The sequence below is a fragment of the Phlebotomus argentipes genome, unplaced genomic scaffold (genome assembly GCF_947086385.1).
Source record: "Phlebotomus argentipes unplaced genomic scaffold, Phlebotomus argentipes genome assembly contig_32, whole genome shotgun sequence".
Classification (NCBI taxonomy): Eukaryota; Metazoa; Arthropoda; class Insecta; order Diptera; family Psychodidae; genus Phlebotomus; species Phlebotomus argentipes.
The window spans coordinates 1,474,826-1,491,354 of record NW_026776187.1 but is presented as its reverse complement, the minus strand read 5'-3'; the positions used below and the strand labels follow the sequence as shown (position 1 = coordinate 1,491,354).

The following is a 16,529-nucleotide window of genomic DNA, read 5'->3' as shown; positions in this document are numbered from 1 at the left end:
AAGGTCGAAAGGGACAGGGCAGACTGCATGATTTAATTGTACATTTGAGGAAGTGCAGAAGAGAGAGAAGATATCCCAATGAGTATTAATCCTCCTTCCTTTGGGAGCTCTCCATCGACTTGGCTCCCGCGAGCTGGCAGCTTTGAAGAGGGATTCGAAAGGATAGCGCAATATTTACAGAGCAATAACGCCGCGGCGCCCGCGAGACTATCGAGATCTATGACTGCAATTCACACTTTCATCCACCAGGCGAACGACGTTCTAGTCCCAGCCGTGGCTATGACCGTGGCTGATGGGCACCCACACTTTCTCCCACACGGGCTTCCACACCTTCTTCCAGGCGGGCACCTGGATCTCCTTCCAAATTGGCACTTGAATGGACTTCCATTCGTCTTTCCAGAACTGCTTCTTTTCCGTCACCCACTCCTGCTTCTTCTCTGTCCGCCAGATCTGCACTTTCTCCTCCTTCCAGATTTGCTTCTTCTCAGTGATCCACACTTGCTTTTTCACCGGCCGCCAGATTTGCACCCACTCTTCCTTCCACTCCAGCTTCTTCTCGGGCACCCACTCTTGCTTCTTCTCCGTGCGCCAGATCTTCTTCCACTGTGGTTTCCAGACCAGCTTCTTGCGCCACAGATCGTGACTAGTGTACTCCCAGCCCTCGTGATCCTTGCCAAGGTACTTCTCGCCAGGAATTCCCATCTGAAAGGGATAGCAAAACAAACCATTGGGTCAATTCTAAAAATTGAGCAATGACACACTTTCAATTCTGAGAGAATTTCACTCATCGCAAGACTGTTTGATCTTGTATCTCTACCAGAAAACATACAATTATGTAAAAGGAGTGATCACTGGAGGAGAAATTGAATGAAATCATGTTCTTGTATGTCCCAATTGCATTGAATTTCACTTTGCCACAATACTGCGCATTGATACTCACTTTGACCCACTCTGGCACCCAGATTTGCTTCCAATCCGGCACCTGAATCTCCTTCCACACGGGCACTTGAATTTCGCGCCACACTGGCTTCGTCACCTTCTTCCAGTCCGGCACCTTCTCTTCCTTCCAGATGGGCACCTGGATTTCCTTCCAGGCAGGGACCTTGTGGATCTTCCAGTCAGGCACTTGGATCTCCTTCCAGATGGGCACTTCGATACTCTTCCAAATCGGCACCTGGATCTTCTTCCACTCCTGCTTCCACGCCTGCTTCTTCTCCGTTCGCCAGATCTGCACCCAATCCTCCTTCCACACGAGCTTCTTCTTCCACACTCCCTCTGGCTGGTGGTGAAAACCTCGCTTCACGCGCTGCAGATCCGATTCCTGAGCCTCCTGGGCAGCTGCTTTGTCCTGTTCGGCAACTGGAACGGCGAGAATTGCCGCCACAAAGCCGAAAATTGTCTAGAAATGCAAGATTACGAGTTAGGAAATAAACTTCTGCAATGCACCTTCAAGTCCATTGTGATGGATCGAGTGAGATAATCCAAAAGAATAAGCGATTCAATTTCTAGTCACGCAAATTCACTATAGCACAGAAATCACTGAAATATTTCACTCGATCTTCACAGGTAATCCATATAGTGTAAATCCTTGCGGGGCGGCACTAACCAGAAGCGTTAACGACCTCATTCTGGGTCCACTGGGGGTTGATCGCACTGATGGACCGACAGTGGTCTCAATACTGTGGCGCTCCGTTGGGCCAATCTCCGTTTTATACTGGCCTAAACGGCCAGAGATTGCCAGAGAGACATTCCGAGACGAAGAGCGCCCCCCTTCCGGCGGGCGGGTGGGAGGAACGCTTCGAGACTCCCGCCACAGAAACCGAAAGTGAAGTCGCTCAGGTGGTTGGTCGGCACGCGAGAGCATCTTCAACGGCACTTTTTCTTTCACTTGACGCCGAGAGTCGGGAGAAGGTGGTGGGAATGCAGATAAGGAGGTTACTGGAGGAGTAGCCAGGGATTTGGGTCAACTCCGCAGGCTTCTCCGGAGGAATAGCTTACCGGAAAATACAGAGGTTCCATTTACATAACAAGCGAATAAAATATATTGAGCATTTTCTTCTATGCCATAGAAATTAATGAATTTATCGTGAAGATTTAGTGCACGACATCCCTTCTCACAACTCTCAATCTAATAGCCAATTTGCATGCACGAACAATTTCGTGACTCTTCTCAGACTCTCGTGGCATTTCTCCTTGCATTCTTAGACCTGAGCTCGTGAGGCAAAACGCCGCAAATCCACACTGGCTTAGTGGATTTTGGTGTCATCCCATTGATGATGGTGAGGCCACGGATGAAATCTCACTTCCATTTCCACTGAAAACTGTCGGTGGGATATTTATGGCGCATTGTCTTCACTGACCCTCCCCGGACGCACTGTCGGAAGAGATTCTGCCACGAACAATGCATCAAGTTGGCGGAAAAAAGCTCCACGTGTGATTGAAGATCGAGACAACAGAGATCAACGAGATGGCCAAATTTTGCCTATTGGACGCCTTTTTTGCCTCACGCGTGAAAGTGAAAAGGCCAACAGATCAATCATGAACTTCACATGAATGATGAAGATCCAAGTGTGGTAATTGGATTCTTTTTTTTGCTCTCCGGTCCATGCCATCCGCTTTTTTCATCGCTGGGAAAATCTATTCAATCAAATGAATTTAATAGATAATGCTCGTTTAATCGTTGAGTGAAAATACAAGCGGTAGTCAAGTTCAATTCAAGGGGCAAGAAATTTGTCAATTAATGCTATTAATGCTTATTATTTCGATATCATCATTTGTAGAATCGGATGCAAAAAGGCTTCCTTAGTTGAATTACACTCTCAATTACAGGAGATCAAATCTCACTATTGCACATCGATAAACCACTAAATTACTGACCTAAAGTGCTTGCGAGATCCTCCCATTTCCAATAAATCACCCACCAAAAGCAATCAACAGCGAGATTATTGCCATGAGTAGCCATTCATCCAATTAGTTCACCACATTTCTTCTTCTCAGCAGGAAACTTCCTACCTTTTGCCCACACTTCTCTGGGATTTCTGTCCCAATTCTCGCACAGAAGCGACTTATAGTGTTATGCAATGCCACTAAATGTGTGTAATTGTGTTACATTTGCAATTATCATCATCACGCATCTTGAACCCGATGACCATAAAAATGTAAATCATCGTCATGAAGCATTGTCGGTGCGCGATAACGCAAAAAGAAAGGGACTCGGGTTCGTCGCCTCACCGCTGATGTCTTTCGTTTTGTTGCCCAATTGAAGCTGTTATTCCAAGTGCTCTCGCCTGAGACAGAGAGTGAACGGCCCTCATGACGAAAAATCAATCATTTAATTAATTTTATGTAACATCTTCATAAGTGATGACCCGCTTTTCGCACACTCTCGTAGCTCCTTTTTGCCTCTGTCCGGTTTTTGCGTTCCACTGGACGCGAGAGGATTGATGGAAAAAGAGACAAATTAGAATAATCTGATGTATGATGGCAGATCCACATGAAATGGCACTAATCGCTGCTTTCGCAACACACGTGCTCATCAGGTGCCGAGAAAGGCATATCTTGAGTTTGTTGTCTAATAAATTTGGCATGGAGAATAATCAAGAAATTCTTATGATTTGTTTCTGCGAAGTTATGGAATTACATCCATTCGTTATCAAATTCATTAGATCAGAGCTGAAAAATCAAGATCGCTTTAGATCTCTTCTTTCTATTGTAATCTAGCCAGTGAAGTTGTGCGGTCTTCTCTTCAGCTCCGCCGATTGCCAGCATCTCTGCTGGCAATGTTGCAATTTCCCAGCATAGAGAATTGCCCAAGAGAGGAATTGGATAAAAACAAACTTTTAATTACCTGGCGGGCTCCCGCCAAACAATGCCATGTTCTCTCGCCGATTACCAAGGCAGCTGAGGTGCGAAAGAAACGCAGTCTAGTGACTCTATGGCTGAAAATGGGCAAAAATTCGCCAATCGATGTTATACAACACTCGTCTCGGCTATTCTTCCGATCGGAAATCATGTTTACTTTCACATTATGTCGTCCCATCATGCGCAGAAAACTTGTACTTGGGCACTTTTTGGCATTCCCACTCTCACTCGCGGAGACTGTCATACCGTGTTTACTTTTATTGATCTTTTATCACACAATTAACCGCCCCGAAGTCATCGCTGCTTTGATACAACATGTGACAACATACTTTCAGATTATAATCGTATTAATGGCGATTACGCAACGACGAAGGCGTTCGTGAGGATGAGTCTTGGAGCGGCTATTAGAGGTGTTTGTGAGGCGAAAATTGACATAAAGGCCCATTCAAATGATAGTTTTGATTTATCCGTCTCTCAAAGCAATCGCACAATTTATTGCCTCTCATCATCTTTCGAGTGGGAGAAAATGAGTTGCACTCCGCCCCAATTAGGCGCCCATTTCTTCAGCAATTTGCCCTCAGAGTATCGCCTTGATTGGCATGCGATTGACGCCTGAAGACTCATACTTTTAGCAAGCAATAAAGGAGGCTTGAGTTTACCGGAATATTTGGACGTTTTCAGTGAATACTTTCACGATAGAAAAGCTTCTGCACTTGTCCAGACCAGAAAAGGTCACCAATCCTCCTCACGGGTGCTTTTAAATACATATTTTTACTGGGTTAATCCATATGTTTATGCCCGGTTTTATAAAAATTGATGAAGAGTGGGTTTGTAAGCGCATATTGCGCGATTGCAAATTAATTTTCGGCTTATCTAAGTTGAAATTAGATGAATTATGCAAAAGCCGGTTATAATTGTAAAAATTTCCCCATCTAACAAGTCATCAACAATAAAAATTTAGCAAATAATAAGATACTCTCACTTTGGCTGTCCACAGCAATATTTTGGCAACAAAACAAGACACTCGAAGCTTTCACGACTTCGCAATGCTAATGTGTCAAATAAAGCTTTCAAAAAAATTTGTAAAATGCAATTCAAAAATGTCGTTTGAATAATACCAAGAAAATTGTCGCATGGGAAGAGTTCGTCGCGGGAAAATAGGTAATTTGGCAATGCGCTTATGCAAAATTGGATTTGGGACGATCCGAGATGCACGCAAGTGAAGGGTCAATTTTGCTATGATGATGGGTGTCTTGCGGGGAAATTGCCAGAGCGATTATTGATGATGATGCAGCGATGCTACGCTGTCCACAGATTCTGTTCCGGCATCTTCCATCACCAATTAATTTGGGTGAATCTCCATTTGCTCGGTGGGAAAGCATAATTGGACACGAGAGTGTGTGAGGTATAAAAATGCGAGTAAGTGTGGAGGCCGGACGGTCTTTTCTTCTGTTCACCTGAGAAACTCCCACAGTTTCTATGTGAAGGTCATGGCGAGGCAATTACTTCCTTTCCTAAAGGCATCATCTCTGATGATCGCCAGATTTCTCCGCAATCGCCGATGACAAGCGTGACAAATGATTGGTGAAAAATGCAATTTTTCCATCAATTTCTTCAGATGCGCGACCATCGCTGGGCGGATCCGTGGCATTGCTGGTGGGAATCGATTGTGCAATTCATGGTGGAAAAAAACACTCTCTCGCACTCTCTGGCCATCGGATATAATTCACTTAAGCGACATCGAACACGTGCAATAATAGTGCGGATCAATTTATTTTTACTTAAGCCTTAAACCGCCTATCGTGATCATCAATTTTGGCGCGAAACCCGCCAGGCACTCCATCAATCAATGTGAGGAGAAACACGATGTTTGCGTCACAATCAAATTATAAAACTAATTCCACATCTCTGCGGTTGATACGATGAAAGAGACTTATTTAATCTGCTACCCATTGCGTTGGGTAAGGGCTTTTGTGGTGCATTTCCTGGCATTCTCAGATGCAACACACGCGCCAAATGCATTCCCAAAAGACACTCTTTGCTGTGGAATCTGCGAAAGCGTAAATCTGTCTTGATATATGTGAGTTCTTCTGCACTGACTTCGCTTATCTGCCATCAGACATGCAGATAATGTCGTCGAATGAATACCAAAGCGTTGCTGATGCCATTTAAACTACTTTGTCGACGCTGTGACACTGATAAGCCTCACTCGGTTGTGTGAGAATCTCTGTGCTCAGCAGCGTCTTCACATTGATATTTTTCCCACACTTGTTCGCGTGTAATTTTTTAATCAAATACCACGCGACTGTTTTCAGGTGAAATGGAAATGAAGTTAAGAACGTAAAAAAAGACAGAAGATTTATTTTGCTCATTAACCTCGTCTTGTGGCCTAAAAATTATGTTGCAAAATCCCAACGGTGAAGGAATCATCAGAAAATCCGCATTTTGCCATCATCTCACATGGGGGAAAAAATATGTTTTTCTTCTCATTTCATGCATATAATTATAAAATTCCCTTTGATTTATGTCCCACGAGTCATTTGGAAGATGGATTAATTTTCCAAATAGCGATGCTGCAAATAAATCTTCGTCAATTTTTCATTCTCAATAGTGAGAGGCTTTCGTCTGGCAGTGACAGAAAAATTTCATGGCTGTGGAATATCTTTATTTAATTAATGAAATATTATCGCTGAAGAGGCTGAAGACTAATGGTTTGTCTTCATTATGTTTTCTTCAGCTATTTGAATATTTAATATTATGCAGCGGAAAAAAAATGATCGCGAGAGATATTCATTGATCATTTTATGTGGCTGATTAAATGATCATCACAGAATGGTTTGTTTAGTCATTTGTCACACCCAAAAAACGTGATGTTGCCGGAAAAATTGAAAGCACGTCTGGCAGTTGAAAGAAGGTGGAACCAGAGAGACAAGAGTAATCTCGGCTTAAATGTTGAAACTATTAAAGCGTAATTAGGCTTTTGGTAAATGATACTTTAAGTAAAAGTGTTAGATGCACAGAGAAACTCCATAAATCAAATAAAATTATGGAGTTGCGTCAAATATTTGAAATGATCCTCAGCGCTTGCTCTGATTTATCATTAAGATTTGTCAAAAGAGCTTCTGAAAGACACTTAATCAATATTTGTGCCACTAGCCGAACAAAGAGTGGACAAATATTGAACTCAAAGTGAGTAAACACGAAGAGAAGGCAAACAATCACTTGCGATGTTGTTCGAATGTGTTGCGATGAGTTTTATGAAGATGTTCTGAGCTTGTTTCATTTCATATTGCATCAAAAGAGAGGTTTTTCATTGCGCGCGTCATGCTACAATTTCCACCAAACATGATCGCAACCACGGGAGAGCCATAAATTTCAGTGGTTTCGCTTCACCCACAAAATCTTGTCTTGCATCTGACGTTGCATCATCGAGTGTGTGTTGTGTGGAGAAGACAAGGATTTTCACCCAGGAGGAAATGTGGGATAATTCTATGGATTTCGCAATTCAAGGAGTCGTAAATTTAGCCTCTTCATCATCCAGACGTGCCGTAATTCTTGTTCAACCAACATTTTAAAATTTATGGTAAATTTTTCAGTTATTGTTGAGATTTCGCGCCATTAATATCAATTTATTATTTGGTTATACAAAATCGCGTGTCTTAACCACAATTCAATAAAAGTAAAGTGCTTCTTTTCACTTTTCAATATGATTTGGTTTATGTCAGTCTTTTTGATTTATTGCGTTTTTATGAAATCTTTTCAATTGATAATTTTTCCTATGGTTAATGAAATTGAAATAATTTAAATAAAACGCGCATGAGCAGAGTTGACAAATATCTTCCTGGTCTTTTCTTTTTTTCCAATGTTGGCCGTTTTCGCAAAAATTCCCCATTTAATCCCATGAAATATCTACTTTAATGCGTTATAAAACTGTAAGACAAAGAAGTGGCCACTGCAGATAGTGGAGTGAAGAATGTGAGACAAATTGGCGAGCGCGAAACCCATTCATTGGGGATGTTGATGGAATGCCCGTGTGCTCGAACAAGACATTAAGTTGCCGCGGCGGAGCACGTGATAAATCTAATTGGCGAAAGAGAGTCGCACGCTACCATGAGAGATGCCGAAGATGCCCAGTCTTATGCAAGCTGATGTCATCGAAGAACGAGAAAGTACTGGGTCGATTAAAAGAGACTCGCTGAATAATTCATAAAGACTCTACGGACCAGTTGTGCAACCCGCAGACTCTCACAGAATGCGTCCGATGCAATTCTGCAGCGAAGAAGCTCCGCGGAAGGTGCAGTGAAAGTCCATTGAAGTCTTGTGGTCAGGCTTCGCAGATGTGCGCTTTTGCTGGCTTTTCAACTTCTCCCATCTTAGATATTCGTCTCGTTCCGTATCACATTACCACAAGGCAGACAAAGGCTTCACTAATCGTAATTTCGCGAAGGAATAGTCGCAATTAAAAAGTCATCAAATCGATCAAATCCTTCATCAAAAATCCACGCGATCTTTGCATTTCCTGGGAGAAAATGGATATTCAAATAGCGAGAGTGGTCAAAATTTGCCTATCGGCCGCCCGTTTTATTTGTTTTTAATTGAAGGATTTAATTATGATTTTCGTGGTTGATTTTAATTTCAAAGTGTGGCGTGAGCATCTCAGCGCCATGGATTTCCTCAAAAATCTTCATCATGCCATGCAAATGATGACGATTAAACTCTCGAGGTTTTGCATGTGGCCATAAATCAGTCAAGATGGTCGCACATCGTGAGCTAAATTGTCACTAATGAGAAGAATTCGCGTGAATTTTTTCGCTAAGCAGCAATTCTGCGGACACTTTCACGAAGTTGAGGAGCGTCTGAGAATGCCAATTTGTCTCATCAATCCGATGAAGGCTATTAATGCTTGCGCAACGACTCATTGAGCTGCAATTGAGTGAAGAGTTATGAGTCCATTGATGATGACAACTCCTCAAGAGAGATCTAATTGAATTACACGCGATGATATGCCATCAATGGAGATATTAACCCTTTCACCTGTACATTTAGTCTCTTTGTGACAAGTGTATTTGGAAAAATATCAATATTCAAATAGACACAGATTAGGAATTGTCTTATTTAGTGTGAAACACTTTACTTTTTCAACACCATCCGAGAGCTGATGCGCAAGTTCTCATGGGACTGAAGTGGTCTTTGTTTTTCCGCGGCACATGCTCTGAGCGATAGTTGGAGTGTTGATTAATGGTCTTGAGGATCATCAGTGATGATCTCTAGAGAAGGAGCTTATGGAACGAGTTAGCGCCTCGGCTGGGATGACTTTCTGGTTCTCCAGACTAGTTTCACTTTCATTTGCAGGCAAGCGAACAAAGACCTGATCTTGCGCTTGGCAAAGGTGTCGCATTGCCTGTGAAGGTGCGGAAGAGTCAATTTCACGCAATGCCACGCCGTGGAAATGCTTCCACCTCCGCATTTGTCGCTCCATCGTCATTTCCTCAAGTGCACAATCTCATTCATTTGCTCATGTTATGCCTCCCTTTCATCTGGAAATGGCAATGCTCATCACAATTAAACTGGCAAAGCGAGTCTCATTTCCGCATTTTTGCGCGATGCAGGGCACGAGAGTTAAGTCAAAGATTGTCTGTGTGAATTATGGAGTTGGTAAATTGCTCATAAAGGAGCCACTCTGCCAGCGAGAGACGGGCAAAATGATGGCTAAAAGCACTCAATTTCATTAAAGCTCATCACAGTTAAGCATTAGATAACATTAAGGCCCAGGAGGGGAGTCAGAATGGGCTTTTGCCAGATGGTAGTTAAATTTGAATTTCAGATCAACAGCCATTCTTGCTCAACTTCTTGCTCAGCAGACCATTTGATCGTCCCATCTCGATCCATTTCCGCACAACACAACGCCTCCATTTGCCACCTTTGTCGGTGACTCAGAGACAAAGAGATGAGGTCAAGAGGAACCACATTGGGCCATAAGTCAAGAAGGAATTCACACGAACTTGGAAAAATACAGAATTTCATGCAAATTAATGATTTGCTCCACCTTGAAAAATGACGAACCTGCAGCTACGGATCGAATGTGATCTCTGCACGGGGGCTTCTGTGAAATCTCCCTGCTCGATCTTTTACGAAAACATGTTGGCACTCAACTGAGTGGCACTAAAGTGTTTCATATTTCACATAATTATGTGGTCAACGATGCGACGGTGAAAAGATACACACAATGGTAGTCCTCGTCGCTAAGTGACTAGAATTTATGGTTTCTATCATAAGAAGACATTATAGAAGCAGATTTAAAAAATAAATTATTTCACACACTATTTGCCCTACATCTGTTCAAATTATTGCTTCTTTTCGCCCACAATTGCATTCGTGACTTGGTCATATGAGTCAAAGCATTTTTTTTTAAGTAAACACAAAACTTATTTGCAATTTGACGAAATCAAGGTCTCGGTCTTCGGCTTCACTTTCCCTCACAGTTGAGCACTGGGAGTTTTTGTCAAAATTTCCACCTCATTGGCGCCTTTTATTAGCAACATCTCACTCTTTTGCATAATTCCTCGTGGTATATTTTTGGCTAACTTGCGATATTTATTGACTCTGTGCAGTGGATCTTTTTAACATGTGGCTAAAGAGTAGGTTTATTGATTTTCTCAAAGCGCAATTGAGAGGTCAGAGGTGATCAAGTGTGAAGAAGCGAAAGTGAGAAGAGAGTTTGCAACTATACAGCACTTCATGTGCTTCCGGCAACCTTCGCAAGGGATTCTGCAAACAGATATCAATGGCATTCCTCAATGGTTGAGTGTCTTTGAAATGATTTGGTGCGCTTTCTTCCGTCTCTCCGCCTTATGTAAGTTAATCTGCATTTCCAACCCGTGCCGCCATCGAGACTTTTGATCGAAATGCCATAAAAAAAAGTCTTCCTACATCTTGTCATGACAAATAACACTTTATATTTATCTTTTTCTTATCTTAAATATCAAATTTGTTTTGCAATTTGTATCATGTGATAAATATTTTGCAATATCTCGAATGCATCTGCGTTTTTTCGCACACTGTGTGCAAATTTGCTTGAACACTCGCCTAAGTTACAAATTGTGCATACATTCGACCACCACTTTTTCTACAGATAATCACTTCAATTTGCAACCTCATCAGCCATGGTCAATCGAATTTCAAGTGCTTTATATTTTTCTTCTGCTCAGCGCGTGTTAATTTATTTGAGTGGCGTTTTATCGCATAGCGCCGGACACCCAATCTTTTCATTAGTGTCCACCTCTTGACATCAATTGTGTCCGGCAGTGATTTATGGCGGTCAATTAGCATCTCCGCCTGGGCTGTGAGTGCGTGCTATGCGTGCGAGGTCGTGAATTATGCATGAGGAGGCTGCGTCGGGCCACACACACCCATCCATGGACCGCCGATTGGGCAAAGATGCGTTACAATTATGTTAATTGAGTCTCGAATCGAACGGTGATTTGTGGCACGAGTTGATGCCACCTTTCAATTAAGTGACGATTAAAGTCATTGGGAAACATTGGCGTTGTGTTTTGGGCCCAAAAGTGCGTCCATTCTTCCACCCTCGCAATGTTACGCATTCCTGCGTGTCTCCACAAAGTGCTTTCGCCGAAACAATGCGTATCACACTTTCTTTCGATATATATTCACGCATAAGAAGTGTCATAAGTTTGCAAATTGCTAAAAATTCAAGCTATCGCATCTGTTCAGATTTGGCGAGTCCATGCATTTGAGGTATTTCAAGTCACATCAATTAAGAAACTCCGCAAAGCAGTAACGCAATGGTGAGATGAACTGGAAGAGTGACCAAAAAAAAAGAAGATGCATTAGTCAAGACGAAGTAATTATTATGACCCACAAATTACCGGCTCCTGATCGATGCGCCATCGCGTGCGACAAGCAATCGACATTTGCCTTCCACCTCGCAACATCTCGCCAATGGCACAATAAAAGACCGGCCAGACCATAAAAAAGATGTCAACACCATCGTTTGTCCGTTATGATTTAACGATGTTTTGAAATGCGATGGAAAAAGGTGGAAATACGCGACGCAGATTTGGTCATGGAACGCCATTGTTTGATTAATCTTATCTGCTTTTGGCGCCGCTAATTAGACGCCAAATTCCGGAGAAAGTTAGTCGCTTTATTGATTTTCCACCAATTGGCCAGGTGAGCAGCTGAGCTCAATTGACAGAGGAGGTCCAAAATTGCATCATCTCTTATCACATCCCACCAATGAGGACCACTCACCTGCGCAGACAGACTCCCTTTCGCTCTGGAAAGACACACACGAGTGGCTGCAGAGAAAGTTTTGGCAATTTTGCCGCAATTGAGCTTCACCTCGGTTCTGCAATTTCCTTAATTAACTCATAAAACTCAACATCTTTACTGCTGTTGGAGAAATGAGAAGACCTCTGATTAACAGCTTCTGGAGTCATCGCATGCATATTATTGAATTTCTGAAAACCGATGATAATCACAGGGAATCACATTTCAAATAAACAGGCCGAAAGGAGTGGCACATTGTTAAACTGTCAATATAAAACGATACTTTATTAATTACTTTCTGGGATATAATACATTGAAATATTACCATCTAGCCTTACAAGAATATCTCATTTACAAAATGTTTTCCAACCATCCGCGCATCTTCCAATACTCAACGACTCTGTCCAACTTTGTTGGCCTCTGGAATGTTGTTCAATCTCATCGCACTCAATCTCCTCGATCATTGACATAAACATAAAAGAAGACACAGGCGGGGGACAAAAATATCCATTGCAACAGACTTTACACCAATGCGATAATTGTGACTCTTCTATTGACTTGAGAGGCACTTTAGATGCTGATCTTCAGCAATCTCTCACAATCATTCGCTCTAAATCGAGGGGAGAAATTTTGGTAATTGCTACTCACGTGATGATTAGAAGAGATCAGCGAGAGGATCATCTCCGGCGGCGGACTTCTTCGTGATCTTCTTCTCCACTTTGCTGACAGGCGCCGTGATCTTCACCGCATCTGAAGATAGAAGTCATTCTTTAAAAGCTTTTTTCGCTAACTTCTCACATCTTTCAACTCACTACTTTTGTTGGCCGCTCCAAACAGATCGTCATCATCCTCATCCGAGTCCCCAAAGAGAGATGTTGGCTTTGGTGTGATCTTTGTCGGTTCACTCGTCGATTTCGGGAGGCTTTTGGGCTTCACCATGGAGAATATATCACTGCTGTCCTCATCGTCACTCTCGAAGAGACTCTTGGGCGCTGACTTCACTACCTTCTGGATCACCTTCGCCGCTTTCTTTTCAGTCTCAGGCAAGTCATCTCCGAAGAGATCTTCTGGCAGTTTTTTCTCCCTCTCAGGATTCTGAACAATTCCCTCCTTCTGATTGTCACTTTCCAGGATCAGAGATTTCCTATACGTCTCCTGGCGACCCCTCCTCGTCGAAGGTTTCCTCTTTTGAGGGATTTTCGCTCTGTTCCTATTTAGATTCACCAGAAGACTTGGATCTTCTGGTTTCTCCTCAATTTTCTCCGCAACCTCTGGCACCTCCTGCACCTCCTCTGGACTCTTCACCGGAGCTTCTTCAGTAGGACTTTCCTGGACATTCTTAAACGATGGCCTTTTAGCTCCTGGCAACAGAGCCGCTACATTTATCGCCATTGTCTTACTCAATTTATTAGGCACGATTTTGGGCTTGTTCAAAGGCTCTTCCGCCACGTTTTCTGGCTTCTCGTGGCGATTTATCAAATTCCTCACACTAGGAATGATTTCATCCGGTTCATCCTTACTTGCTCCACTCTCTTGCCAGTCATCAACAGGCGGCGGTTCATCATTAAACAAATAAGAACTTCCACTTGGATTGACCGAACTCACTTCTGGCGGAAAACTGTCAGCAAAGTCATCATAGAAGACTTCTTTCTCCTTTCGATCGCTCCGGTTGGCAAACAGATCATCGTCCGGCGGAAGATCATCGAACAGAGGCATATTAGTGGTTTTCTGTTGCTCCTCCGTCCGCTTGGGTGTGAAGAAATCATCATCATCATCATCCAGATCATCAAATAGCCCAGGGAGTTTCGATTCCTTCTTCTCTGGTGACACATCTTCCGGAGGTTCACTGAATAAATTCGATGGCGGATGTTTATGGAAATTAGGTGACGCTTCCAGCCAGTCTTCTGGCTCTTCTTCATCTGGAAATAGATTCTCAGGAATTGTTTCTGCCTCTTCTGAAAAAATAAGAAAAGACAAAAAAAAAGAGTTTTAATGGGTTAAGAAATTATTGCATTATCTCATGGAATTATTTAATGACTCATTTCCTCTCACACAAACTCACCAGGTTTTTTTGAAGACTCTTCAATCTTTTGATCAACCGGTGGTTCTTCTACAGGAGGAGTTTCAACTTCGAGGGGAGGTTCTTCTTCAACTATCAGCGGCTTTCTTTCTTTTCTTGAAGTCTCCTTATCCAAAGATCCCTTCCTTAACGATTCAGAACTTTTACTCTGTGCATTAACCGAAGGTTCATCAGTAAGCGGTGTTGTCTCCTTGCTTATTATCTCATGAGGCGTCTCCTTATCCCGTGATTCTTTTCTTAGCGACTCACTATTCTTTTTCTGCACATTTAATGAAGGTTCCTTAACATGTAATGTTCTCTCTTTGCTCATTGTCTCTTGAGGTGTCTCCCTACCCAAGGATTCTTTTCGTAACGATTCAGAATTATTTCTCTGTACATTTATCGAAGGTTCAGTCTTTTTCCCAGTTTCAGAGAAAATATCCTCATCATCTGAGTCATCAAATAAGCTTATTTTCTTGACTGTCTCTACCTTTCTAGGTTCTTTTGCTATTTCTCTCTTCTCTTTTGCATCATTCAAGTCTTCCTTCACTTCTTGAAGTTTTGACTCTTTCTTTTCCACAGGTTGAGACTTCGGTTTTGTCTTCACACCTTTCAAAAGAGTGTCCAAGAAGTCTTCAGGCTCATCATCATCATCAAAAAGATTTGACAGTTTAGGTTTTGTGACCTTTTCCGATGGTTTCTTCAATGAACTCATGAAGGAGTCAAATTCATCATCATTGTCCTCAAAGAGATTCGCCGGGAGCTTATTTTTCTCCTGGAAATCATCCACCGGCGGCTCTTCGTTGAATAGATTTGTGGCTACTTTGGGCTCTTTCACTATTTTTTTGGGCAGATCCACTTCCTCTTCATTATCCGACTCCAAGAATGATCTGCTTTGTCTCGATTTTTGCGTCACCAAAGGCGGTGCCTCAAATTCTGGAGGTTCATCGTCAAAGAGATTGACTGTTTTGTGAGTTTCAGGCATATCCCGGAAGAATGGCGGTGGTTTAGAGTCCGCCTTCGGGGCTGGAGCGTCAAAGTCATAATCCTCGAGATCATCAAAGAGCCCAGTAGCTTTAGATGTGCCAGGAATTCGTGGTGGAGAAGAAGAGAAGAGATTTGTCACAGGATTCTCAGGGACACTCGTGCGAGGTGTGAGTTTAGGTGGTTGGAAGTAGGCTCTCTGTGCAGGCACAGGAGGATCAAAAACTTTCGGGGAGTTTTCATCCTCCGAAGATATCTGCGAGGCACTTTTGTGAGCTGTAAAAATACATTTGTCGTCAGCAGAGCTTTTGGATTCCAAATATTGATATATAATCTTACCTAAGGCATTGCTAGTGGCTTGAAGACCCCAAACGGAGTCTGCCTCCGATCCACCGACACTAGGAAGAGAGACTGAGTGACCAGACTCACTTCCAGAGTCCGAAAACTGAGGATCTTCTTCGTGTTCTTGGTCTGATTCCGAATCTACAAGTCCCACGTGCCACTTTTCTTTGAACTCCTTCGACCCGATGACGTAAGGCAATGGTCGGTGGGCATAAGGATCCTTCGGGCGAAACGCCACACTTCTTCCGGGCTCATCTTCCTCCTCACTGTCCTCGTCCAGTTCCACCTGGATTTTCTCATAGCAATCGTTAAGGCAAGCTACAGAATCCGCGAGGACACTCTTCAGTGTGGACATGGGTGACATCTGACGTGTTTCCGGAGCCTTGTCTGTACCATTCTGAGCAGTCCCGGAAGCCTCATCATCTTCCTGAACTCGATTCTCCACAAACTGCGAGTGCTGCAGAGCTAACAGCCGATTTGTCGTGTTACCCAATTCCACATTCACTTGATCAGCACTTAGGCACATCCGGTTGATGCTCAGCTCAGTTTCTCGGCACCGCGATTCTAGGTTCTGCGAGATCTCTCGCATATACTCGAGGAGTTTGGCGTCGCCGTCAAGGGACCACTTTGTCGCCTCGCGGCGGATCTCTTGCGCCCTCGCCGACGATGGATTCTGTGAAATCAGAATTTAGACACTTTTGTCAACATGCATGGAAAATTATAGCGTCAGAACACTCACCATTTCATGGGAAAAATCACGAAAAACAGAGCACAAAAAGTTCCATGAAAATCTGCCCCTTTGTGACAGTTCACTGACAATTCCACTGCGTCTCACTTTGAACTGTACCGGGAAATGAAAATGCTTCTGCAGTATTTCATATGAATTTCACGGCTTCAACAAACAATAGAATCCTAATGAAAGCATTTTTGTGAATAATAGAGAAATGCCTCACAGGCTGCACAAGGCAATCTCTGTGGCTTTGATCGAAAAGCC

The 16,529-nt window shown here is 43.0% G+C and overlaps 2 protein-coding genes across 2 annotated transcripts; both read right to left on the bottom strand.

Moving 5' to 3' along the window:
* Positions 1 to 261: 261 nt before the first annotated feature.
* On the bottom strand, positions 262 to 1,458 carry LOC132264235 (uncharacterized). The gene is made up of 3 exons (XM_059764351.1): positions 1,447 to 1,458; positions 941 to 1,399; positions 262 to 702 (listed from the first exon to the last, which is right to left on the bottom strand). Exons 1-3 carry the CDS (start codon positions 1,456 to 1,458, stop codon positions 262 to 264), a joined length of 912 nt encoding a protein of 303 aa, XP_059620334.1.
* A 10,963-nt stretch (positions 1,459 to 12,421) lies between these two features.
* Positions 12,422 to 16,342, bottom strand: LOC132264194 (WASH complex subunit 2-like). The gene is made up of 5 exons (XM_059764303.1): positions 16,275 to 16,342; positions 15,533 to 16,208; positions 14,213 to 15,469; positions 12,963 to 14,105; positions 12,422 to 12,900 (listed from the first exon to the last, which is right to left on the bottom strand). Exons 1-5 carry the CDS (start codon positions 16,275 to 16,277, stop codon positions 12,806 to 12,808), a joined length of 3,174 nt encoding a protein of 1,057 aa, XP_059620286.1. The 5' UTR covers positions 16,278 to 16,342; the 3' UTR covers positions 12,422 to 12,805.
* Positions 16,343 to 16,529: the final 187 nt, after the last annotated feature.